Genomic DNA, 27354 nt, shown 5'->3' with positions numbered 1-27354 from the left:
TTTTATATAGCGCTAACATATTCCGCAGCGCTTTACATTTTTTCACACATTATCATCACTGTCCCCGATGGGGCTCACAATCTAAATTCCCTATCAGTATGTCTTTGGAATGTGGGAGGAAACCGGAGTGCCCGGAGGAAACCCACACAAACATGGAGAGAACATACAAACTCTTTGCAGATGTTGTCCTTGGTGGGATTCGAACCCAGGACTCCAGCGCTGCAAGGCTGCAGTGCTAACCACTAAGCCACCGTGCCGCCCCCTGATCACCCCCTCGCCCCCCTAATCACCCCCTGCCCCCCCTGATCACCTCCTGCACTCCTTTATCACCTGATGCTGCCAGCTCCATTTGTTCATCTCCTGCCCCCCCTGCACCTGACAGCTCTATCCTCCCCTGGTGATCACCCACCCGTGATCACCCCAATCACCAACTTCCCCCCTGATCACACCCTGCCCCCCTGATCACCCCCTAATCACCTACTTCTGCCAGCTCCATCTGTAGCTGGTACTCTGCTCACCTTCTGCTCCCCCCACGCCTGAGAGCCCCATCCACCCCTGGTGATCACTACCTGCCCCCCTGATCACCCCCTGCCCCCCTGATCACCTGCTGCCGCCAGCTCCATCTCCATCTGACGCTGCATCTCCTCAGCCCCCTCCTGCCCCCCCATGCCTGACAGCCCCCCGTGCCTGACAGCTCCCCGCCCCTGACAACCTCCCCCTGGCTTTCACTAAACACTCGCACATACATACGCACATGCAACACTATAATAAAGTTTAGATTTTTTTTACACACGCACACACACCACACACACAATATCCCGCTCATCCCAGTCATCCCAGTCACAAAGGCTGTACTCAGCTGAGAAGGCATATTCCTTTCTTGCCTCCGAAGCTGATAGTGAGGGAGAGGACCCCACTTTTCTGTATTCCTCCCACTCTTCCTCCTCCAGTGACACGGACTCGCCACCCCCAAGATGTCGCAGGGCGAGAAATCATCCGGAGCCCAGGGTAGGAGAACCGGAGCCCAGGGGAGATGACCCACAGCCAAGTGTGAGTAACCCCCAAACCAGTGCTAGTCACGCCCAAGCTAGCACTAGTGCCCCCACCTGGACCCCCGTCCCTGAAAATTTTGCTCCACGGATTCCTGATTTCATTGCCCAATCAGGAATCCAATTTGAGACTGCCAACCTCAGGGAAATAGACTTTTTCAAAGTCTTTTTCTCGGAGTGAATCGTCAGTCTCATGGTGGAGCAAACAAACTTGTATGCCCTGCAATTTTTTGCCCAGAACCCAGGTTGGTGTGTGATATACAGTAGTGTACGTCAGGTTGGTGTGTGTGGTGTATAATACACTCCTTTTAAAAAAATTGTTGCTAAAATATAATTTTTGTGACTAAAAAGTTAAATGTTAATTTTTTTCTTCCATGTTCCTTCTGCTGCTGTGAAGCACCTGAAGAGTTAATAAACTTCTTGAATGTGGGTTTGAGCACCTTAAGAGGTGCAGATTTTAGAATGGTGTCACTTTTTCAGCCATACAGACCCCTCAAACTGACTTCAAATGTGAGGTGGTCCCTAAAAAAATGGTTTTGTAAATTTTCTTGCAAAAATGAGAAATTGCTGCTCAAATTTTAACGCTTATAACTTCCTAGCAAAAAAAAATTTTGTTTCCAAAATTGTGCTGATGTAAAGTAGACATGTTGGAAATGTTATTTATTAACTACTTAGTGTCACATAATTCTCTGGTTTAACAGAATAAAAATTCAAAATTTGAAAATTGCAAAAATTTCAATATTTTTGCCAAATTTCTGATTTTTTTCACAAATAAACGCATAAATTATCGACCTAAATTTACCAATAACATGAAGCCCAATATGTCTCGAAAAAACAATCTCAGAATCACTAGGATCCGTTGAAGGGTTCCTGAGTTATTACCTCATAAAGGGACACTGGTCAGAATTGCAAAAAATGGCTAGGTCATTAAGGCCAAAATAGGCTGGGTCATGAAGGGGTTAAGTATTCACTCTCTAATAAGACCTCCGTGCATATTGTGGACTGTATTTTACTATATTTATGCTCGATTGCTGGCTTTGGCTTATTAAAACTGATGGTGGATACATTTCTTGAGAAAGATCTGATGATGACCCAGATTTAGGGTATGTGCACACGTTCAGGTTTTTTTGCGTTTTTTTCGCGTTTTTAACGCAATAAAATCGCGATAAAAATGTGAAAAAAACGCTAACATAAGGCTCCCAATCTTTTGTATTGAATCCGCAAAAATTGTGCCAATGTAGCGTTTTTTTCCGCAAAAAAAACGAATTGCGGAAAAAGAAGCAACATGTTCATTATTTTTGCGGAATCGCTGATTTCCCGCATGCATTGACTTGTATTGAAACGCTAGAAATCCGCAATCATATTAAAATTTGCGGATTTCTAGCGTTTATTTCCTGAAAAACTACAGGAAGTGACATGCCATCTATCCCATCATGCCATTCATGCCCATCCCATAATCCAGGAAGAGGAAACTCACCATTCCCGTCTTCCTGTATTATGGCTGCCGACATGGAGGGGTATGATCGGATGAGGCTGGATGTGGTGCAGATGATAAGTGTGGTAAGTGTGTGTGTATATGTGTATATATGTGTGTGTATGTGTATCTATGTGTGTGCGTGTGTTCGGACAGCGGCCGATGAGACTAGTCTCATCGGCCGATGTCTGTTCCCTCCAAGTCGTTGCAGCAGGCTCAGCTCGATGGGAGCAGTATTTCCCATCCAACTGTCCCTGCTGCAATGTACTATTTCCCCCATGAAATGTCCCCTATGGTCATTGGTGAACAGTGGTTACGGGCCCATTCCCCTAATAAACTTAGTTATATACCCCTATTCTCCCCTAAACTTAATTGTCATTGGTGGCCAGTGTATGATCATTGGTGGCCAGTGTATAATTATTTACATTGGTGGCCAGTGTATTAACATTGGTGGCCAGTGTATTATCATTGGTGGCCAGTGTATAATTATTTACATTGGTGGCCAGTGTATTATCATTGGTGGCCAGTGTTTAATAATTATCATTGGTGGCCAGTGGAACGGATATGTAAATTATTATTTATTTTCATTGGTGGACAGTGGAATAAATAATAATAAAAAGTACAATTTCATTGGTGGCCAGTGGTTACCTTATAATTACCTGTCCCCGGCGATCGCCACCTAAAATAAAAAATAAAATAAAAAAACCATACTCACCTAAACGCCCAATTCCACGATTCCCTTGTCAGAAAAAATTAAAATAACAAACCACAACGTATACCTACCCTCCGCAGCATCCAATTAAACGATTGTCCCACGATGATCTGGAGTTTAGAGCAGCCACATAACATGCGGCTGCTCTAAACCGCGGCCGCCGATACAATGAACGGGATCGTAAAGCGATCCCGTTCACTGTATACCGAGTTCTCCCGAACGCAGCTCGCGCTGTTCGGGGGAACTCGTTCGGCAGTCACTGCAGCTGCGCGGACTCTCCGGCTGACCGGAGGTGAACTCTGGAGCGTGGGAAAATTTTCCCATGCTATCAGTTCATCTCCGTTCAGCCGGTGAGGCTGCGCAGAGATGATATATGTCATCTGCAGTAATGTTTACAATGGGACAGGTGCAATTGCACCTGTTCCATTGTAAACCATTTTTTTTAACCCTTCCAATACCCAAATAATAAAATATGGTCAAAAACTCGGTGTCTTTATTTCATTAATACACTACATGGCTGGGCAATATACGAAATTGATGGGCAATATACTACGTGGAATATACTACGTTGATGGGCAATATACTACGTGGCTGGGCAATATACTACGTAAATGGGTAATATACTACGTGGATGGGCAATATACTACGTGGCTGGGCAATATACTACGTGAATGGGTAATATACTACGTGGATGGGCAATATACCGTATTTTTCGGACTAAAAGACGCACTTTTTCCCCCCAAAAAAAGGGGGGAAAATGGGGGGTGCGTCTAATAGTCGCAATGCAGGCTTACCTAGGTGGCAGAGGTGCGGTGGCAGAGGTCCGGTGGCAGAGGTGCGGTTGCGGGGGTGTGGCGGCAGAGGAGGCGCAGTAAGCGGGGTCCCTTTCCCCGGTATGGTGATGCAGCAGGCCCGGTATGCAGCAGAGCCGGGTGAATCCTCTTGTTATCGGTGGTGGCGGCCATTTTCCGGAGGCCGCGCGTGCGCAGATGGAGCGCTCTGCTTCCCGGGGCTTCAGGAAAATGGCCGCCGCGATCTCCATCTGCGCACGCGCGGCCTCCCGCGGCCATTTTCCTGAAGCCCCGGGAGCAGAGCGCTTCATCTGCACACGCACGGCCTCAGGAAGATGGCCGCGCCCACCGATAACAAGAGGATTCACCCGGCTCTGCTGCATACCGGGCCTGCTGCATCACCATACCGGGAAAAGGGACCCCGCTTCCTGCGCCTCCTCTGCTGCCACACCCCCGCCACCGCACCTCTGCCACCGGACCTCTGCCACCGCACCTCTGCCACCTAGGTAAGCCTGCATGGTACGCCAGGGACCCCTCTCACGCCATACCTCTCACTGCACCTCCTGATCCCAGCACCTCCTGATCCCAGCACCTCCTGATCCCAGCACCTCCTGATCCCAGCACCTCCTGATCCCAGCACCTCCTGATCCCAGCACCTCCTGATCCCAGCACCTTCTCATCCCAGCACCTCCTGATCCCAGCACCTCCTGATCCCAGCACCTCCTGATCCCAGCACCTTCTCATCCCAGCACCTTCTCATCCCAGCACCTTCTCATCCCAGCACCTCCTCATCCCAGCATCACCCCACCTTGCCTCCTGTGACCCTGCTCTGCCACCGCCATAAGATACTGTAAATTCGGACAATAAGACGGACCCCCATGTTATAAAAAATCTTTTTTTCTGCAATTTTCACCCCAAATTTGGGGTGCGTCTTATGGTCCGGTGCGTCTTATAGTCCGAAAAATACGGTACTACGTGGCTGGGCAATATACTACGTGAATGGGTAATATACTACGTGGATGGGCAATATAGTATGTGAATGGGTAATATACTATGTGGATGGGCAATATACTACGTCAATGGGTAATATACTACGTGGATGGGCAATATACTACGTGGCTGGGCAATATACTACGTGAATGGGTAATATACTACGTGGCTGGGCAATATACTACGTGAATGGGTAATATACTACGTGGATGGGCAATATACTATGTGGCTGGGCAATATACAAAATGGATGGGCAATATACTATATCTTGTATATTGCCCATCCACGTAGTATATTGCCCATCCACATAGTATATTGCCCATTCACGTAGTATATTACCCATTCACGTAGTATATTGGCCATTCACGTAGTATATTGGCCATCAACGTAGTATATTCCACGTAGTATATTGCCCATCCACATAGTATATTGCCCATTCACGTAGTATATTGGCCAACCACGTAGTATATTCCACGTAGTATATTGCCCATTCACGTAGTATATTGGCCATCCACGTAGTATATTCCACGTAGTATATTGCCCATTCACGTAGTATATTGCCCATCCACGTAGTATATTGCCCATCCACGTAGTATATTGCCCATCCACGTAGTATATTGCCCATTCACGTAGTATATTGGCCATCAACGTAGTAAATTCCACGTAGTATATTGCCCATCCACATAGTATATTGCCCATTCACGTAGTATATTGCCCATCCACGTAGTATATTCCACGTAGTATATTGCCCATTCACGTAGTATATTGCCCATCCACGTAGTATATTGGCCATCCACGTAGTATATTGCCCATCCACGTAGTATATTGCCCATTCACGTAGTATATTGGCCATCAACGTAGTATATTCCACGTAGTATATTGCCCATCCACATAGTATATTGCCCATTCACGTAGTATATTACCCATTCACGTAGTATATTGGCCATTCACATAGTATATTGGCCATCAACGTAGTATATTCCACGTAGTATATTGCCCATCCACATAGTATATTGCCCATTCACGTAGTATATTGGCCATCCACGTAGTATATTCCACGTAGTATATTGCCCATTCACGTAGTATATTGGCCATCCACGTAGTATATTCCACATAGTATATTGCCCATTCACGTAGTATATTGCCCATCCACGTAGTATATTGCCCATCCACGTAGTATATTGCCCATCCACGTAGTATATTGCCCATTCACGTAGTATATTGCCCATCCACGTAGTATATTCCACGTAGTATATTGCCCATTCACGTAGTATATTGCCCATCCACGTAGTATATTGCCCATCCACGTAGTATATTGCCCATCCACGTAGTATATTGCCCATTCACGTAGTATATTGGCCATCAACGTAGTATATTCCACGTAGTATATTGCCCATCCACATAGTATATTGCCCATTCACGTAGTATATTGCCCATCCACGTAGTATATTCCACGTAGTATATTGCCCATTCACGTAGTATATTGCCCATCCACGTAGTATATTGCCCATCCACGTAGTATATTGCCCATCCACGTAGTATATTGCCCATTCACGTAGTATATTGGCCATCAACGTAGTATATTCCACGTAGTATATTGCCCATCCACATAGTATATTGCCCATTCACGTAGTATATTGCCCATCCACGTAGTATATTCCACGTAGTATATTGCCCATTCACGTAGTATATTGCCCATCCACGTAGTATATTGCCCATCCACGTAGTATATTGCCCATCCACGTAGTATATTGCCCATTCACGTAGTATATTGGCCATCAACGTAGTATATTCCACGTAGTATATTGCCCATCCACATAGTATATTGCCCATTCACGTAGTATATTGGCCATCCACGTAGTATATTCCACGTAGTATATTGCCCATTCACGTAGTATATTGGCCATCCACGTAGTATATTCCACGTAGTATATTGCCCATCCACGTAGTATATTGCCCATTCACGTAGTATATTGCCCATCCACGTAGTATATTGGCCATTCACGTAGTATATTGGCCATCCACGTAGTATATTCCACGTAGTATATTGCCCATTCACGTAGTATATTGCCCATCCACATAGTATATTGCCCATTCACGTAGTATATTGCCCATCCACGTAGTATATTCCACGTAGTATATTGCCCATTCACGTAGTATACTGCCCATCCACGTAATATATTGGCCATCCACGTAGTATATTGCCCATCCACGTAGTATATTGCCCATTCACGTAGTATATTGGCCATCCACATAGTATATTCCACGTAGTATATTGCCCATCCACGTAGTATATTGCCCATTTGTTATGGCTGGCAATCAGGCAACACAGCGTGCAGTAATCAGCGCACATACAGAGATCTGGCAATAACCAAAAACAATAGGACGAGCTCTGAGACGTGGAATCTCTGTAGACTGCAGTACCTGATCTATCCTCACACAACTATAAGCAGCAGTGGATTGCGCCTAACAACTACCTATGCAACTCGGCACTGCCTGAGGAGCTGACTAGCCTGAAGATAGAAATACAAGCCTGACTTACCTCAGAGAAATACCCCAAAGGAATAGGCAGCCCCCCACATATAATGACTGTTAGCAAGATAAAAAGACAAACGTAGGAATGAAATAGATTCAGCAAAGTGAGGCCCGATATTCTAGACAGAGCGAGGATAGCAAAGAGAACTATGCAGTCTACAAAAAACCCTAAAACGAAAACCACGCAAAGGGGCAAAAAGACCCACCGTGCCGAACTAACAGCACGGCGGTGCACCCCTCTGCTTCTCAGAGCTTCCAGCAAAAGACAATAGCAAGCTGGACAGAAAAAAACAGAAAACAAACTAGAAGCACTTATCTAGCAGAGCAGCAGGCCCAAGGAAAGATGCAGTAGCTCAGATCCAACACTGGAACATTGACAAGGAGCAAGGAAGACAGACTCAGGTGGAGCTAAATAGCAAGGCAGCCAACGAGCTCACCAAAACACCTGAGGGAGGAAGCACAGAGACTGCAATACCACTTGTGACCACAGAAGTGAACTCAGCCACAGAATTCACAACAGTACCCCCCCCTTGAGGAGGGGTCACCGAACCCTCACCAGAACCCCCAGGCCGACCAAGATGAGCCACATGAAAGGCACGAACAAGATCTGGGGCATGGACATCAGAGGCAAAAACCCAGGAATTATCTTCCTGAGCATAACCCTTCCATTTGACCAGATACTGGAGTTTCCGTCTAGAGACACGAGAATCCAAAATCTTCTCCACAATATACTCCAATTCCCCCTCCACCAAAACAGGGGCAGGAGGCTCCACAGATGGAACCATAGGTGCCACGTATCTCCTCAACAACGACCTATGGAATACATTATGTATGGAAAAGGAGTCTGGGAGGGTCAGACGAAAAGACACCGGATTGAGAATCTCAGAAATCCTATACGGACCAATAAAACGAGGTTTAAATTTAGGAGAGGAAACCTTCATAGGAATATGACGAGAAGATAACCAAACCAAATCCCCAACACGAAGTCGGGGTCCCACACGGCGTCTGCGATTAGCGAAAAGCTGAGCCTTCTCCTGGGACAAGGTCAAATTGTCCACTACCTGAGTCCAGATCTGCTGCAACCTGTCCACCACAGAATCCACACCAGGACAGTCCGAAGACTCAACCTGTCCTGAAGAGAAACGAGGATGGAACCCAGAATTGCAGAAAAATGGAGAGACCAAGGTAGCCGAGCTGGCCCGATTATTAAGGGCGAACTCAGCCAACGGCAAAAATGACACCCAATCATCCTGGTCAGCGGAAACAAAACATCTCAGATATGTTTCCAAGGTCTGATTGGTTCGTTCGGTCTGGCCATTAGTCTGAGGATGGAAGGCCGAGGAGAAAGATAGGTCAATGCCCATCCTACCACAAAAGGCTCGCCAGAACCTCGAGACAAACTGGGAACCTCTGTCAGAAACAATATTCTCAGGAATGCCATGTAAACGAACCACATGCTGGAAGAACAAAGGCACCAAATCAGAGGAGGAAGGCAATTTAACCAAGGGCACCAGATGGACCATTTTAGAAAAGCGATCACAGACCACCCAAATGACCGACATTTTTTGAGAAACGGGAAGGTCAGAAATGAAATCCATCGAAATATGTGTCCAAGGCCTCTTCGGGACCGGCAAGGGCAAAAGCAACCCACTGGCACGTGAACAGCAGGGCTTAGCCCTAGCACAAATTCCACAGGACTGCACAAAAGCACGCACATCCCGTGACAGAGATGGCCACCAGAAGGATCTAGCAACCAACTCCCTGGTACCAAAGATTCCTGGATGACCGGCCAGCACCGAACAATGAAGTTCAGAGATAACTTTACTAGTCCACCTATCAGGGACGAACAGTTTCTCGGCCGGACAACGATCAGGTTTATTAGCCTGAAATTTCTGCAACACTCTCCGCAAATCAGGGGAGATGGCAGACACAATGACTCCTTCCTTGAGGATACTCGCCGGCTCAGATAACCCCGGAGAGTCGGGCACAAAACTCCTAGACAGAGCATCCGCCTTCACATTTTTAGAGCCCGGAAGGTATGAAATCACAAAATCAAAACGAGCAAAAAATAACGACCAACGGGCCTGTCTAGGATTCAAGCGCTTGGCAGACTCGAGATAAGTCAAGTTCTTATGATCAGTCAATACCACCACGCGATGCTTAGCACCCTCAAGCCAATGACGCCACTCCTCGAATGCCCACTTCATGGCCAGCAACTCTCGGTTGCCCACATCATAATTACGCTCAGCAGCAGAAAATTTCCTGGAAAAGAAAGCACATGGTTTGAACACTGAGCAACCAGAACCTCTCTGTGACAAAACCGCCCCTGCACCAATCTCAGAAGCATCAACCTCGACCTGGAACGGAAGAGAAACATCAGGTTGACACAACACAGGGGCACAGCAAAAACGACGCTTCAACTCCTGAAAAGCTTCCACGGCAGCAGAAGACCAATTAACCAAATCAGCACCCTTCTTGGTCAAATCGGTCAATGGTCTGGCAATGCTAGAAAAATTACAGATGAAGCGACGATAAAAATTAGCAAAGCCCAGGAATTTCTGCAGACTTTTTAGAGATGTCGGCTGAGTCCAATCCTGGATGGCCTGAACCTTAACCGGATCCATCTCGATAGTAGAAGGGGAAAAGATGAACCCCAAAAATGAAACTTTCTGCACACCGAAGAGACACTTTGATCCCTTCACGAACAAGGAATTAGCACGCAGTACCTGGAAAACCATTCTGACTTGCTTCACATGAGACTCCCAATCATCTGAGAAGATCAAAATGTCATCCAAGTAAACAATCAAGAATTTATCCAGATACTCACGGAAAATGTCATGCATAAAAGACTGAAAAACAGATGGAGCATTGGCAAGTCCGAACGGCATCACCAGATACTCAAAATGACCCTCGGGCGTATTAAATGCCGTTTTCCATTCATCTCCCTGCCTGATTCTCACCAGATTATACGCACCACGAAGATCAATCTTAGTAAACCAACTAGCCCCCTTAATCCGAGCAAACAAGTCAGAAATCAATGGCAAGGGATACTGAAACTTAACAGTGATCTTATTAAGAAGGCGGTAATCAATACACGGTCTTAGCGAACCATCCTTCTTGGCTACAAAAAAGAACCCTGCTCCCAATGGTGACGACGATGGGCGAATATGTCCCTTCTCCAGGGACTCCTTCACATAACTGCGCATAGCGGTGTGTTCAGGTACGGACAAATTAAATAAACGACCCTTAGGGAATTTACTACCAGGAATCAAATCGATAGCACAATCACAATTCCTATGCGGAGGTAGGGCATCAGACTTGGACTCTTCAAATACATCCTGAAAGTCCGACAAGAACTCTGGGATGTCAGAAGGAATGGATGACGAAATAGACAAAAATGGAACATCACCATGTACTCCCTGACAACCCCAGCTGGTTACCGACATAGAGTTCCAATCCAATACTGGATTATGGGTTTGTAGCCATGGCAACCCCAACACGACCACATCATGCAAATTATGCAGTACCAGAAAGCGAATAACTTCCTGATGTGCAGGAGCAATGCACATGGTCAGCTGGGCCCAGTACTGAGGCTTATTCTTGGCCAAAGGTGTAGCATCAATTCCTCTCAACGGAATAGGACACCGCAAAGGCTCCAAGAAAAATCCACAACGTTTAGCATAATCCAAATCCATCAGATTCAGGGCAGCGCCTGAATCCACAAACGCCATGACAGAATACGATGACAAAGAGCACATTAAGGTAATGGACAAAAGGAATTTGGACTGTACAGTACCAATAACGGCAGAGCTATCGAACCGCCTAGTGCGTTTAGGACAATTAGAAATAGCATGAGTAGAATCACCACAATAGAAACACAGTCTGTTCAGACGTCTGTGTTCTTGCCGTTCTACTTTAGTCATAGTCCTGTCGCACTGCATAGGCTCAGGTTTACTCTCAGGCAGTACCGCCAGATGGTGCACAGATTTACGCTCGCGCAAGCGACGACCGATCTGAATGGCCAAGGACATAGACTCATTCAAACCAGCAGGCATAGGAAATCCCACCATTACATCCTTAAGAGCTTCAGAGAGACCCTTTCTGAACAAAGCCGCTAGTGCAGATTCATTCCACAGAGTGAGTACTGACCATTTCCTAAATTTCTGACAATATACTTCTACATCATCCTGACCCTGGCATAAAGCCAGCAGATTTTTCTCAGCCTGATCCACTGAATTAGGCTCATCGTAAAGCAATCCGAGCGCCAGGAAAAATGCATCAACATTACTCAATGCAGAATCTCCTGGTGCAAGAGAAAACGCCCAGTCCTGTGGGTCGCCGCGCAAAAAAGAAATAATAATCAAAACCTGTTGAATAGGATTACCAGAAGAATGAGGTTTCAAGGCCAAAAATAGCTTACAATTATTTCTGAAGCTCAGGAACTTAGTTCTGTCACCAAAAAACAAATCAGGAATCGGAATTCTTGGTTCTAGCATCGATTTCTGATCAATAGTATCTTGAATCTTTTGTACATTTACAACGAGATTATCCATTGAGGAGCACAGAGCCTGAATATCCATGTCCACAGCTGTGTCCTGAAGCACTCTAATGTCTAGGGGAAAAAAAAGACTGAAGACAGAGCTAAGAAAAAAAAATGATGTCAGGATTTCTTTTTTCCCTCTATTGGGAATCATTGGTGTGGCTCCTTGTACTGTTATGGCTGGCAATCAGGCAACACAGCGTGCAGTAATCAGCGCACATACAGAGATCTGGCAATAACCAAAAACAATAGGACGAGCTCTGAGACGTGGAATCTCTGTAGACTGCAGTACCTGATCTATCCTCACACAACTATAAGCAGCAGTGGATTGCGCCTAACAACTACCTATGCAACTCGGCACTGCCTGAGGAGCTGACTAGCCTGAAGATAGAAATACAAGCCTGACTTACCTCAGAGAAATACCCCAAAGGAATAGGCAGCCCCCCACATATAATGACTGTTAGCAAGATGAAAAGACAAACGTAGGAATGAAATAGATTCAGCAAAGTGAGGCCCGATATTCTAGACAGAGCGAGGATAGCAAAGAGAACTATGCAGTCTACAAAAAACCCTAAAACGAAAACCACGCAAAGGGGCAAAAAGACCCACCGTGCCGAACTAACAGCACGGCGGTGCACCCCTCTGCTTCTCAGAGCTTCCAGCAAAAGACAATAGCAAGCTGGACAGAAAAAAACAGAAAACAAACTAGAAGCACTTATCTAGCAGAGCAGCAGGCCCAAGGAAAGATGCAGTAGCTCAGATCCAACACTGGAACATTGACAAGGAGCAAGGAAGACAGACTCAGGTGGAGCTAAATAGCAAGGCAGCCAACGAGCTCACCAAAACACCTGAGGGAGGAAGCCCAGAGACTGCAATACCACTTGTGACCACAGAAGTGAACTCAGCCACAGAATTCACAACACCATTCACGTAGTATATTGCCCATCCACGTAGTATATTGGCCATTCACGTAGTATATTGGCCATCCACGTAGTATATTCCACGTAGTATATTGCCCATTCACGTAGTATATTGCCCATCCACATAGTATATTGCCCATTCACGTAGTATATTGCCCATCCACGTAGTATATTCCACGTAGTATATTGCCCATCCATGTAGTATATTGCCCATCCACGTAGTATATTGGCCATCCACGTAGTATATTGCCCATCCACGTAGTATATTGCCCATTCACGTAGTATATTGGCCATTAACGTAGTATATTCCACGTAGTATATTGCCCATCCACATAGTATATTGCCCATTCACGTAGTATATTGCCCATCCACGTAGTATATTGGCCATTCACGTAGTATATTGGCCATCCACATAGTATATTCCACGTAGTATATTGCCCATCCACGTAGTATATTGCCCATTCACGTAGTATATTGCCCATCCACGTAGTATATTGGCCATTAACGTAGTATATTGGCCATCCACGTAGTATATTCCACGTAGTATATTGCCCATTCACGTAGTATATTGGCCATCAACGTAGGGCAATATACTACGTGGAATATACTACGTGGATGGGTAATATATAGTACGTGGATGGGCAATATACTTCATGGCTGGCCAATATACTAAGTGCCTGTGCAATATACTACGTGGCTGGTCACTATGTTATGTTGCTGCGATGAATGCTACTATATCTAAAATATGCAAATGTACATAACCGTGTATTTATTGTTGGCCACAATTAATTTTCAATTTTTTTTACTTGTTGTCCTTTTTTATGAAGATTGAACAACACCCTGAGGTCTGGGACCGGTCAAGTGAAAAGTACAAGGGGGCAAAACGTGATGCCTGGCCCAAAATAGTAACCGCTCTCTTTCCAGAGTGGCCGAATCTCCCAACACAGCAGCAAACACAGATTTGTAAGTATAAATTTATTTCCTTTTTTTAAAAAAAGGAAGAAGAATGGATTTGTAATGTTTTATTTAAAAATTTTAAATTTGCAGTGGGCGATGTGAAGACGAGATGGCGGTCTGTCACAGACAGATATCTTAAATCACTCAAGACTCCGAGTGGCAGCTCGCCGCCAAGGAAGAGGGTGCCCTATGGAGACCAGCTGAAGTTCATATTGGGAAGCCGGAGTTTGAGGAGGTAGATAATATAAAGAAATAGTGTTGCTTGATGTAATGATTTGTATTTTTGTAACCTTTGTTTTATTTTTGGGTCTGCAGAACAGAAAGCAACATCTCTGCCCAAACACCTCCGGACCTTACCGATGGTGACACCACGGTGGACAGTATTGGAGAGGAAGTAGAAGACAGCATAATGAACAGCCAAGAATCTCCGGGGAACATGTCTTTGTCCGGAAGGTCACCCGAAATAAGTGATTCCCTTGGAGAACATGACGTTGCAGCAAATACCACAACTTCTACTTCCTCTGACGCTGGTGCAAACTCTGGTGGCGGTGTGTCGAGGCACATGGGGAGGGGGGCTGCTTCTGTCCGTCCCGTGGCAGTGAAATGACCGGTGCAAAAGAAGACCAAACAAGGTCAAATTATAGAACAATTAACGAGTAAAGCGCTCAATCTTCTTGATAATTCTTCAAAGCAAGATGAGCATGACAAATTTGGGTCATTTTTGGCAGACCGTGTTAGAACACTGCCACGGGACAAGCAGCAAATGTTCGTTACAGCTGTCAATTGTCTGTTAATGGCAATTGATGACACACCAACCCTACCCCCTGCTCCACAAGTAATGACGGGTATTTTCAACGTTTTCAGCAACCCCATTATGCCTCCACCACCACCACCACCACTAGCTGCTGCATCGCAGCGTTACGGACAGGCGGCAACATACAGGGCCAATCAAGTAGATGCGTACAGTGGCCATACACCTGTACCTAGTTCAACTGGCCATCGTTCCAGTATGCCCAATAGCAGTGTCTACTCCCAACCTGACTTATTTAATGATATGGGCTACCAACCGGAATACCATCAATTTTGAGTTTTGATATCTCATCCTATTTCAGTAGAGACGGGAGTGTATTGAATGTTAAACCGTTGAGTTCATGACCAAATCTTACAAAAGTTCTCTAAAGGGAACCTGTCACCACGAAAATCGCGGGTGAGGTAAGCCCACCGTCATCAGGGGCTTATCTACAGCATTCTGTAATGCTGTAGATAAGCCCCCGATGTTATCAGAAAAAGGAGAAAAAGACGTTATGTTATACTCAACCACAGGCGGTCTCGCTGCTGGCCAGGTCAGATTGGCGTCTCCGGTCCACTGCGGCGCCTCCTATCTTCTTTCCATGAAGTCCTCTTCTGATCTTCAGCCACGGCTCCGGCGCAGTCGTACTTTGCTCTGCCCTGTTGAGGATAGTACTGCAGTGCGCAGGCGCCGGAAAGGTCAGAGGCACGGCGCCTGCGCACTGCAGTACTATCCTCTGCCCTCAACAGGGCCGAGCAAAGTACACCTGTGCTGGAGCCGTTGCTGAAGATCAGAAGAGGAAGTCATGGAAAGAAGATAGGAGGCGCCGCAGTGGACCGGAGACGCCAACCTGACCTGACCAGCAGCGAGACCGCCTTTGGTTGAGTATAACATAACGTCTTTTTCTCCTTTTTCTGATAACATCGGAGGCTTATCTACAGCATTACAGAAGTGGGCTTACCTCACCCGTGATTTTTGGGGTGACAGGTTCCCTTTAAGTTTTGTTATAAAATGTAAGTTCATATACATTAAAAAAAGTTTCTTTAATGTAATTAATTTTTCTTTTACTTTATTAAAAAAAATTATTTTAACTACTCAGATTTCTTATTATCATAAAAATAAGAAGCTCGGATATGGGATCTGATTAAGCAACGGTAAACAATAACAACATGAAAACGATTATTGTTTAAATAATATTTTTTATTTATTAGCAATGTTTACAATTAGATTAATTAAAAAGGGGCCTTGGTAGATAGGGATTTGGCAATGGTAGATAGGGATTACGCCTCACATTTTCACAGGTGTTAGCATCTGTGCTGTACAGACTGGTTCATTAGTGGATAGGGTTCAGCCGTCATATGTTCTGTGCTGTTATATCTCACGTCCAGTCTTGGGCCTTGATTCTGTTTAGGCATCAGATCTTCTCTGCAGTTCAGGCAGCTCAACACCGGCACAAGAGTATTGCCAGTGCACGGCACCTTCAGGACTCATGAAGTAGTCTGCAAAGGTTTCTCTCACACGCACACCCGTGTTACATTGCCTTCCTTGACCAAAGTTGTCCACTGCATCTAATTCTGACACCTGTAATTCCTCAACTACCTCAGTGCTGTATTCCCGAGCATAGTTGTGGAGCACACAGCATGCCTTTATCACAGTGTCCACGGTCTCCGGATCTAACTGGATGGCAGTGTGAAAGATCCTCCACCGACTACACATGATCCCGAAGGTACATTCCACATATCTTCGTGCACGGCTCAGCCTATAATTAAAAATCCTCCGCCGGTCATCCAGTGCTCTTCGTGGGTATGGGCGCAGCAGGTGGGGCTTCAAGGGAAATGCCTCATCCGATACCATCACAAAGGGTACTGGATGTGTGGAACCTGGCAAAGGTCTAGGGGCTGGGAGCGTGCCGCCATCTCGAAGAATTTGAAGTCCAATCTGTGATGATTGCAACACCCGAGAATCCCCAGTACTACCATAGGCACCAACGTCGATGGCAACAAACTTGTAATGTGCGTCAGCCACCGCCATCAAGACCACTGAAAAATACTTCTTATAATTAAAGAAGCGTGATCCTGATCTTGGTGGCTTTAGCACTCTCACATGTTTGCCATCAACAGCACCTACACAGTTGGGGAAATTGGCCACAGTTTGAAAGCCTGCTGCAACCTGCAGCCAAGTCTCCTCGGTTGGGCAAGGCATCACGATGGGCCGCAACTTCTGCCAGATGACGGTACATGTGCACCGTACAATTTGCGAGATGGTCGATTTGCCAACCCTAAATTGGAGGTGCAGGGATGTGTAGCTCTCTCCTGTGGCTAAAAACCTGAAGAAAGAAAAAAAAAAATTTAGAAAACCTACCAACACAAATTGTGTTGCAAGATAAAACATCCACATCATGGCCACTTGCGTTATGGGGACACAGGCAGCATTGCAGCAGCATTATGAGGGAAACAGGGTGCACTCGCAGCATTGGGGCAGCATTATGAGGTAAACGGTGCACTCGCAGCATTGGGGCAGCATTATGAGGGAAACGGTGCACTCGCAGCATAGCGGCAGCATTATGAGGGAACCGGTGCACTCGCCGCATTGCGGTAGCATTATGAGGGAAACTGGCAGCATTATGGGGGCACTCGCAGCATAGCGGCAGCATTACGGATTAAACAGGCAGCATTTGTGGCAGCATTTAGGGGTGCACTAGCAGCAAGGCCTTACCGCAAGGTGATGAGCAGCCTTTCTTCTGCAGAGATCGCTCTTCGCATGACCGTATCTTCGTAAGTGAGGTGTGGACCAAGAAGAATTAGAAGACGATCAAATGCCTCAATGGAAAGACGGCAAAACTGAGAAAATTTATCTGGAAAGCTGAAAATAAAAAGGAACATAAAACTTTAATTTTAAACACACACATAATGTACCGTATTTTTCGCTTTGTAAGACGCTCCGGATTATAAGACGCACCCCAAATTTTGAGGAGAAAAATAGGAAAAAACTATTTTTTAATAAATTGGTGGGGCGTCTTATAATCCATGCGTCTTACTACTTACCGGGGGTTGTGGTTGTGGTGGATCAGGGTCCCAGGCTCGTTGCCGGAGGCAGGAGTGGAGCATTGCTGCAGGCTGGGATGAGGGGGTCTGCAGGGGGCTCCTGTGCTGCAGGGGGGCTCCTGTGCTGCAGGCTGGGATGAGGGGTCTGCAGGGGGCTCCTTTGCTGCAGGCTGGGATGAGGGGTCTGCAGGGGGCTCCTTTGCTGCAGGCTGGGATGAGGGGTCTGCAGGGGGCTCCTGTGCTGTAGGGCTGTCTCCGGTGCTGCGGGGGGCTCTGGCGACATTTTGTGAAAGACCAGAGCCCCCCGGCAGTTCTTCCATGCGTTCCAGTATGACTAATTCCGGGAAAATGGCTGCCGGAATCTCGAGAGATGAGATCTCAGCGCTGAAATCTCATCTCCCGAGATTCCGGCGGCCATTTTCCCGGAGTCAGTCATACTGGAACTAACTCCGGGAAAATGGCCGCCGGAATCTCGAGAGATGAGATCTCAGCGCTGAAATCTCATCTCCCGAGATTCCGGCGGCCATTTTCCCGGAATTAGTCATACTGGAACGCATGGAAGAACTGCCGGGGGGCTCTGGTCTTTCACAATATGTCGCCAGAGCCCCCCGCAGCACCGGAGCCTTCAGCATCACCCGGGGCAGCAGCGGACAACCCCGGCAGTGGCGGCGGACGACAGCGGCGGCAGGCGGTAGCGGCGGCGGACACCCCCTCCTCCCAGCCTGTAATGGTAAGCGGTATATCCGCTTTGTTAGACGCACCCACATTTCCCCCCCAAATTTGGGGGAAATAAAGTGCGTCTTACAAAGCGGAAAATACGGTATGTTGTATATATCAAAAAAAGGTACAAAGAAACACAGCTGTCAATATACCATTTCTCACTATATCTTACCTCCTTAAATCACGATAATGAACATGGAAGTGTCCCTTTTCCTCCCGTTCATGAATGATGGGATGAACCCACATCCTTTTTTGCCGTCTGCTATCCCTTCTTCTCCGCGATTGCTCCTATGGGAGAATATAGTATGTGTTATTACATGGAACTGTACAACACATGTTATACAGCTGGCAAGGCTGGGTTCACATTGCGTTCCCCCAGTCCGTTTTGACGGACTTCGTAACACCGCTGCATAATGCGGTGAAACGTAGTCGGCTAGCGCCACCATTGACTCCTATGTCTGACATCACTAGCCATGTGCCGTCATTTGAGTGACGGTCGGACCTCTAGACTCTGACTGCAGCGTTTCCGCGTCTGTCACTGCTAGCGCAGATGTAGCTAGCAGATGCTCCATCTGCGTTAGTGATGTGCCAAAGTCAGCACTTGCGTTGCAGCAGACCGTGAACGTATGTGTTGAACGGGCTGCTGTACACATTGTGAACCCAGCCTAATACGGAAAGTGTTCACATCTAATGACATTTTCTTACCAGCTCGCTGTAGTGGTGCAGCAAAAGTAGTGCAGTATGCAACAGTAGGCAGTTCTGTTCTGGAGTTAGACGATGGTGCGGCATCTTGAATTCAACAAGGAAGCTAAATGGTGAAGAGGGGTTGGACCAGGAAATGAACTCATGTTTTTTTTTTTTTTTTCAACCAACTTTATCTGCTGTACAAAAAAGCATAAAAAACGCACAAAAAACGCATGTAAAAAAACGCATAAAAAACGCATAAAAAACGCACAAAAAACGCACAAAAAACGCATGCGGTTTTCCTGGGAGTGGTGCCAATTTCTCCTCAGGAAAATCTCAGGAAAATTCTGCACAAAAAACCTGACGTGTGCACATAGCCTCAGTGTGCGGTGCTGCATGTGGTGAGGATTACTTTTACTTTCACTTTCTTTTTATCTCCCTTCCCTCCCTTTGCTTCGCCCACTGGACACAGCCTGACGGTCAATAGTGCACATGCACATAGGTGTCTATAGTGTCTATAGTGGGCAATGTTTTATTGACCTTAATGCCTGCCCTGCTTAAATGTTTGCTATTGCTGATTACTATGTGAACCATGAACGTCCCCGACGCGCGTTTTGCCGCTTCTCAGCTCTGCTTTATCAAGGGCAAGTGTAGCCTGCTCCCTTTGAGGACCTTAAGTATCCTAGGATACTGGTCACATGTGTATCACATGACCCGGCAATTTCCCAGCTGCGTATAGACGGCGCATGCGCCAGCTGCGAGTGAGTGCAAAGAAGAGAACATGTACGGGACATTAGTGCTGCAAGAATGGTAGAGGATGTGTCAACACTTAAAACCATCCAGAAAAACTTTAAGTTGGTCCACAATTGTAATCCAAAAGATTTCATGGTGAGAGGAATTGACGTTGTGCATACAGGAATTAGAGGGGGAGATATTAAAAAACTCCCAGCACAACGGGAATTAAAATGGATAATAACATTGAATACCATGAAACCAGCTGGACTTAATGATTCACTAAATTTTGGCGCTTTCTTGTAAACATGAATAATCAATAACCGGGTGGCCCTTTTGAAATCCCCTCTTGTATTTTTGTACTTTTATACTGTATTTTGTGTGGCTTTGGTTTTAACTGCATTTGTTCTTATACATAGGTCCATTTTAATAGATCTCATTTATCATAATTTTTCGGGCCTTTTGGATTGGAATATCTGCTATGGCATATGATATGATCCACGTTATGGAAGGATAAGATTATGACGATACCAGAGGAGAAAAAATTGGATATTCTGCGGATCTATTTTAGACATTTGCACAAGTTTTATCATGTGTTATAGTTACCACTGTTGTTTCTTATAAGTCATAACTCTTGGGACATAATGTTTGAGCTTACTCACTTTTTACACTACACTGCGGTGCGCATGTGTTGGTCTGTCACGGGCGCCCGCCCCTCTGTGTCTGGCACAGTCCTGCGGCTTGCGCGATTGAGGCATTTTTTGCACTCACTCGCAGCTGGCATCTGGACGAGCCCAAGCAGGAGGGGAGGGGGCGTTTTTTACTGGTGACGACCGGCGCATGCGCCGTCTATACGCAGCTGGGAAATTGCCGGGTCATGTGATACACACGTGACCAGTATCCTAGGATACTTAAGGTCCTCAAAGGGAGCCAGGCTACACTTCCCCTTGATAAAGCAGAGCTGAGAAGCGGCAAAATGCGCGTCGGGGACGTTCAGTGTGCGGTGCTGCATGTGGTGAGGATTACTTTTACTTTCACTTTCTTTTTATCTCCCTTCCCTTCCTTTGCTTCACCCACTGGACACAGCCTGATGGTCAATAGTGCACATGCACATTGGTGTCTATAGTGTCTATAGTGGGCAATGTTTTATTGACCTTATGGGAGTTAAGGTATAGCTTGAGGGAGGTTTGTGTCTTTCTGGGAGATAGGTACCCCTCACCACTTATCATATATACGGCAGGGATATCATGTTATAGTTTTGCAGCATGCGCTATCCATTTGGTGTCTATTCTACACATCTGTTTATATTGTTCGTAGGTTTTTATATGTCTTGTGACATGTTCATTGTTGTATTGTCATTAATAAAGGCTTATTTGTACTTTTTTAAACAAACTCCTTTTGTTTCTCATGTATTTATGTAGATGTTTATGGAGATAAACGTAATGACTAGACATTTAGTTAGGGTCACATCATGAATCTGGATTTTGTGGTATTATATTATGTAGAGTGGGCTACATTATACTCTATGAGGGGCTGCATTATATTGCATGAGGGGCTACATTATATTCTTTGGTATGGCTTCATTATACTATATGATGGGGGCTGCATTATTTTCTATGGTGGCTTAATTTAACTCTAAAAGGGAACTACATTATATTCTATTTGGGGGTTGCATTATGCTATATGTGGGAGCTATATTATATTCTATGGGGGCTGCAGTATACTCTATGAGGGGCTACATTATATTCTATGGGGGTTTGCATTATAGTATATGAGGGAGCTACATTGGATTCTATGGGGGAGGCTGCATTATACCCTATGAGGGGGATACATTATTGTAACAGTTATAGTGGAACACTCAAGAATCTCTTGGCTTGAGACAAATAAGCAGCAGAACCAAGTATAGTGATAAGTCTGTATTATTAAAAACAAACACTGGTGAAATGCGTGAGCAAGTTCAAAACACAGGTGAAATCAGGATAAGTTCCTTGCAGCTCGGCTGCAGGCAGAGTCAGTATTCAAACGCACAAACGTGGGTGCAGCATGTGCACAACAGTTCAAGTGGACGGCAAACTCGGTCCTTCTTAGGAATAGTTTGTTTGCAGCTTGACTGCAGGCAAAGTCTTATGGGCGTAGCACTTTCAGGGGAAATGCAGATCATAAGACACAGTTCATACCAGGGCTGGCAGTATTAGCAAAGAGTTCAGAAGCAGTGCAGAGCTTTGAGTCCAGAAACAGTCAAATAAACCAGCAGTGGAAATCAAACAAGCTTAGCTGTAGAAGGATAAGCTTACATGTCCCCGCAGGTAGGAGAAGAATGCAGAGTAATGCAGGAGAACCTCCAAGCTGAGAAGGTTAGCTGAATAGGCGGAGTCGGAGGTTCTGGAGAGGGGAAGTCTCTTGCAGCACAAGCCAGGGATTCAGGCAGAATACACAAGCAAGGAGTATGAAGCAAGCCAGGCTTACAGTATAAAGACAGGGAAGTCAGATCACATGAGCAGATTTGAGGCAGCAGAAGCCATCATGGAAAATGGCAATAAAACACCACAGATAAACAAGGAATCCAGAGTCCATACAATTATAATTTATGGGGGGCTGTATTACACTGTATGAGGGGATACATTATATTCTGTGGGGTACCCGCATTATACTCTATGAGGGGGGCTGCATTATATTCTATGAGGGGGCTACATTATATTCTATGGGGGCTGAATAATACTCTATGAGGGGGCCACATTATATTCACTGGTATCACTGCATTATACTCTATCGGACTATGGGCAGTGCATTATACTATATGTACTATATGGGACCTGCTTTATACTGTATCAAGGACTAAGGGGAATGCATTACACTATATGAAGAATTATGGGGTGCATTATACTATGGGGAGTGCATTGTACTATATGGAGGGACTATGGAGGGTGTATCATAATATATGGAGGACTGAGGAGTGTATTACACTATATGGAAGAGTGAGGAGTGTATTTTGATATATGAAGGACTATGAGACATGTATTATACTATATGGAGGACTATGGGGAGTGTATTATACTATATAGAGGACTACAGGGAGTGTATTATACTACATGAAGGACTATAAGGAGTGTATTATACTATGTGGAGAGCTATGGGGCACATTATATTATATAGAGGACTATTGGGTGTGCATTATACAATATTGAGGACTATGGTGCACATGATACTCTATGGAGGACTGTGGGATGCATTATACTATGTGGAGGACTATGGAATGAATTATGCTATGTGGAGGATTAAACAAGCAAAATGCTGCCTATTCGTCAATTGATTGGATTGTTTATGATGGAGCAAAAATCATTATTCTCATGCTGCTAATAACATGATACTATTTGGGTTCAGACTGATCTTAATGATTGTTAAGTTCCCATCGTTGTTCATCAGCTGGTGTAAAGAGGCCAGGAAATAGAATAGAAAAACTTTAATATTGTCTATTACACTCGTTTAGCAGCCTAGACTCAGGGCATGTAAATACAACCAAAATGCTTCTGTGTGATGGTGCAATATGTTAGCATTTGGGACCCCATTTTAAACGTTTGCCCAGGGCCCCACTTTGCTTAAAAATGGCCCCGCATTTAGGGAATAGACCCATTGGAACAGTTTTAAGACTCAAGGCTCTAAGTTGAGCGCTGTCTGTGCCATGCACACTACAGAAGACACAGCAAGAGCTTAGACTGCTACATACATGGATTAAAGGGCCACTGTCACTCCCTCCAGCCGTTATAAACTAAAAGAGCCACCTTGTGCAGCAGTAATGCTGCATTCTAACAAGGTGGTTCTTTTAGTTTTTGGTGCATGTATTCCCCAAATAAAGCGTTTTATTACTTCTCCAAAATACCTGTCTTTAGACAGGGGGGGCAGGTCCTCACCCCCCTGCTTGAAATGCCACATTGCCGTCACTCCAATATTCAGGGGCTCCGGGCGCCGCCCCCTCCGCGCTGTTTTCGCTTGAAATCCGGCGCCTGCGCTGTGTACTACTGTGTGGGGCAGGCGCAAAGAGCTGTGGCCGTCTGACGTCACAGCCAGGCTTGCAGACTGCGCGTGTGCGGACAGTGCGGCCACCCACCTTGGGAATCCCAGCCCCGCAGTGTGTTCTGCATTATGCACAGTGCGGGGCTGGGATTCATAGGCAGGGCGGCCGCACAGGCGCAGTCTGCAAGCCTGGCTGTGATGTCAGACGGCCAGAGCTCACTGCGCCTGCGCCAGACAGTACTACACAGCGCAGGCGCCGGATTTCAAGTGAAAACAGGGTGGAGGGGGCGGCGCCCGGAGCCCCTGAATATTTGAGTGACGGCAGTGTGGCGTTTCAAGCAGGGGGGTGAGGACCTGTCTCCCTGGATAAAGACAGGTATTTTGGAGAAGTAATAAAACACTTTATTTGGGGAATACATGCACCAAGAACTAAAACAGCCACCTTGTTAGAATACAGCATTACTGCTGCACAAGGTGGCTCTTTTAGTTTATAATGGCTGGAGGGGGTAACAGTGGCCCTTTAAGTTCTAATGCAAAACAAAAGGATTTGGTTTCCCAGGTTACTGGGCTATTTTTAAATTGGGGTACAAAGTGTATTCTGTAGGTAATTTGAACCCGAATTGAAGAGAGTCTGCCATGTTTTGGGAGAGACCTGGACCAGAGATATCAGAGTATCTAAGCTAGGAAAAAGGAGGAGAGACTAGGCATAAAATAAAGGGACAGGTAAGAAAGAGAGGATTCAGTCTATATTGGTAAGAAGAGAAATCTATTTTGGGGAGACGAATATCGCATTAGCTAAGGAGTCATGGGTTGCAAAGCAACAATGTTAAAAGAAAAAAAGGGATTTGGACAGAACAGAAACTGAAAGCAAGGATGAGGTCTCATCGCCACATGAATACAGACAAAAAAAAAACCATCAACCTGTGGCTAAACATTTCTGTGGTCCAGGACACAACAAAAACAATATGAAAGTTGTTATATTAAAAGGCAGCTTCAAATCACAAAAGCACTAAATGGTCTGTGTACAAACATTTATGGCAGCCTTTGATACCCTCCACACAGGACTAAATCTGTCCCAAGGATTTATGACTTACTACTAGTGATGAGCGAACGTGCTCGCCACTGCTTGTTACTCGCCCGAGTATTGGGGTACTCGCCGAGCAGCGAGCATTTCCAGGATTATTGGCCGCACAGCATCATCCCGAGTATAAGACACCTGGCGCCGCCCTGCTCGCCGAATTCTGTTCCTGATTCAGCGAGAGTAGGGTGAGCTGCTCCAGATATATGGTCAGAATCGTGGTTTTTAGAGGTAGTGTAGGTCTGCAACTCTTACATCCACAACTCTTCAGAATCCAACAGTCCTTTTTAGGGCTAATTTGTGGGTCCCGATATTGCAACGCTAGGCAGGCAGGGCACAGCATATCTACAAGGCCTGCAGGCACTGTATGTGTGTCCATTGCTCCCACTACATCCTTCCCAAAGCTCCATAACTGCCTGCTGCTGCAGCTTATTTACTATATATCTATTTTATTTTATCAAAAATTCACCCCTCCAAAAAAAAAAATATACAGTCTGTTCTGTCAGACTGAAGGGGCTATTGAAAAATCATAGTTTGTCAGGCATACGTTGCATAGTTGTGTGTGCTACCCTTGTGCCACTTTTTTTTGTGTTTTAAATTCACCGAAAAAGGCCTCATATATCTCTATGCTCCAAGTCTGGGCATTGTAGGCCGGTGTACTTATTTTTGGGCTGTCTGATACTCAAATTCTATACAGCACTATTTAGCATTAAAAAAAATTCTAAGGCCACAGATTTGCCAGTGTGGTATTTCCGTGAAAGCCATCATATATCTGCGTGCTCCAAGTTTGGTCATTGTAGGCTGGAGGACCACTTTTTTTGCTGTGTGTTACTGAAATTATATACAGCACTATTTAGCATACAGTAATGTAAAACAATATGAAACAAGCCAAGATACAAAGACTGTGCGGCACCAGGTAAGTAAATCTTCACAGGCAATTCAGCAAGCTGAGGCATACAGACTTTTAACACTTAGCCAGATGAAAGCATTCAGGGGTGGTGCACACCAAACAGTGGATCAGAGACTTAACTTGCAGTAATATATGTAAAAAGCAATGCGGCACTCACCCCAACGATGCTGTTGCAGAAAAATCCTTTATTCGCTGAAATCAGCGCTCAGGTACACATGGAGAGGCGGCAGGGAATGAACAGGAGAGGGTGCGGGGAAACAGGTGAGGACAACGGCCGTTTCGCGCTGTGCGCTTCAGCGCGAAACGGCCATTGTCCTCACCTGTTTCCCTGCACCCTCTCCTGTTCATTCCCTGCCGCCTCTCCATGTGTACCTGAGCGCTGATTTCAGCGAATAAAGGATTTTTCTGCAACAGCATCGTTGGGGTGAGTGCCGCATTGCTTTTTACATATATTACTGCAAGTAATATAAAACAGACCACATATTTGCCAGTGTGGTATTTCTGTGAGAGCCCTCATATATCTGTATGCTCCAAGTTGGTCATTGTAGGCGGGAGGACCCCTTTTTTTACTGTGTGTGTTAGGCTACTTTCACACTTGCGTTTTTTTGAATCCGTCACAATCCGTCGCTTTTTGAGAATACAGGATCCTGCAAAAAAATTTGCAGGATCCTGCATTTTCTCATAGACTTGTATTAGCGACGGATTGTGATGGATGGCCATCCATCGCGTCCGTTGTGCACTGGATGTGTCTGTATTTGGCAGACCGTCGGCACGAAAAAACGTTCAATGTAACGTTTTTCGTACATTGCGTCCGCCATTTTTAACCGTGCATGCGCGCCGGAGCTCCGCCTCCTCCTTCCCAGACTTTAGAATGGGCAGCGGATGCGTCGTAAAACTGCATCCGCTGCCCATGTCGTGCATAATTTTCACAACGTGCGTCGGTACGTCGGGCCGACGCATTGCGACGGCCCTGTACCGATGCAAGTGTGAAAGAAGCCTTACTGAAATTACATACACCACTATTTAGCATACAATAATATAAATAGGCCACATATTTGCCAGTGTGGTATTTCCGTGAGAGCCCTCATATATCTGTGTGCTCCACGTTTGGTCATTGTAGGCCGGAGGACCACTTTTTTTTGCTGTGTGTTTCTGAAATTATATACAGCACTATTTAGCATACAATAATATAAACAGGCCACATATTTGCCAGTGTGGTATTTCTGTGAGAGCCCTCATATATCTGTGTGCTCCAAGTTTGGTCATTGTAGGCTGGAGAACCACTTTTTTTGCTGTGTGCTACTGAAATTATATCCAGCACTATTTAGCATACAATAATATAAACAGGCCACAGATTTGCCAGTGTGGTATTTCTGTGAGAGCCCTCATATATCTCTACTCCAAGTTTGGGCATTGT

General features: G+C 45.6%; 1 protein-coding gene and 1 long non-coding RNA gene across 2 annotated transcripts; one reads left to right on the top strand and one right to left on the bottom strand.

Moving 5' to 3' along the window:
- The first annotated feature begins 13886 nt into the window (after positions 1–13886).
- On the top strand, positions 13887–14536 carry LOC138657840 (uncharacterized). Its single transcript, XR_011317216.1, has 3 exons — positions 13887–13974; positions 14059–14203; positions 14284–14536. It is a non-coding gene; the product is annotated as an uncharacterized lncRNA (long non-coding RNA).
- A 1489-nt stretch (positions 14537–16025) lies between these two features.
- LOC138657839 (uncharacterized) lies at positions 16026–17616 on the bottom strand. Its single transcript, XM_069745473.1, has 2 exons — positions 17474–17616; positions 16026–17084 (listed from the first exon to the last, which is right to left on the bottom strand). Exons 1-2 carry the CDS (start codon positions 17518–17520, stop codon positions 16166–16168), a joined length of 966 nt encoding a protein of 321 aa, XP_069601574.1. The 5' UTR covers positions 17521–17616; the 3' UTR covers positions 16026–16165.
- Positions 17617–27354: the final 9738 nt, after the last annotated feature.

This window comes from Ranitomeya imitator, chromosome 1, assembly GCF_032444005.1.
Source record: "Ranitomeya imitator isolate aRanImi1 chromosome 1, aRanImi1.pri, whole genome shotgun sequence".
Classification (NCBI taxonomy): Eukaryota; Metazoa; Chordata; class Amphibia; order Anura; family Dendrobatidae; genus Ranitomeya; species Ranitomeya imitator.
This window is presented reverse-complemented; position numbering and strand designations above follow the sequence as displayed.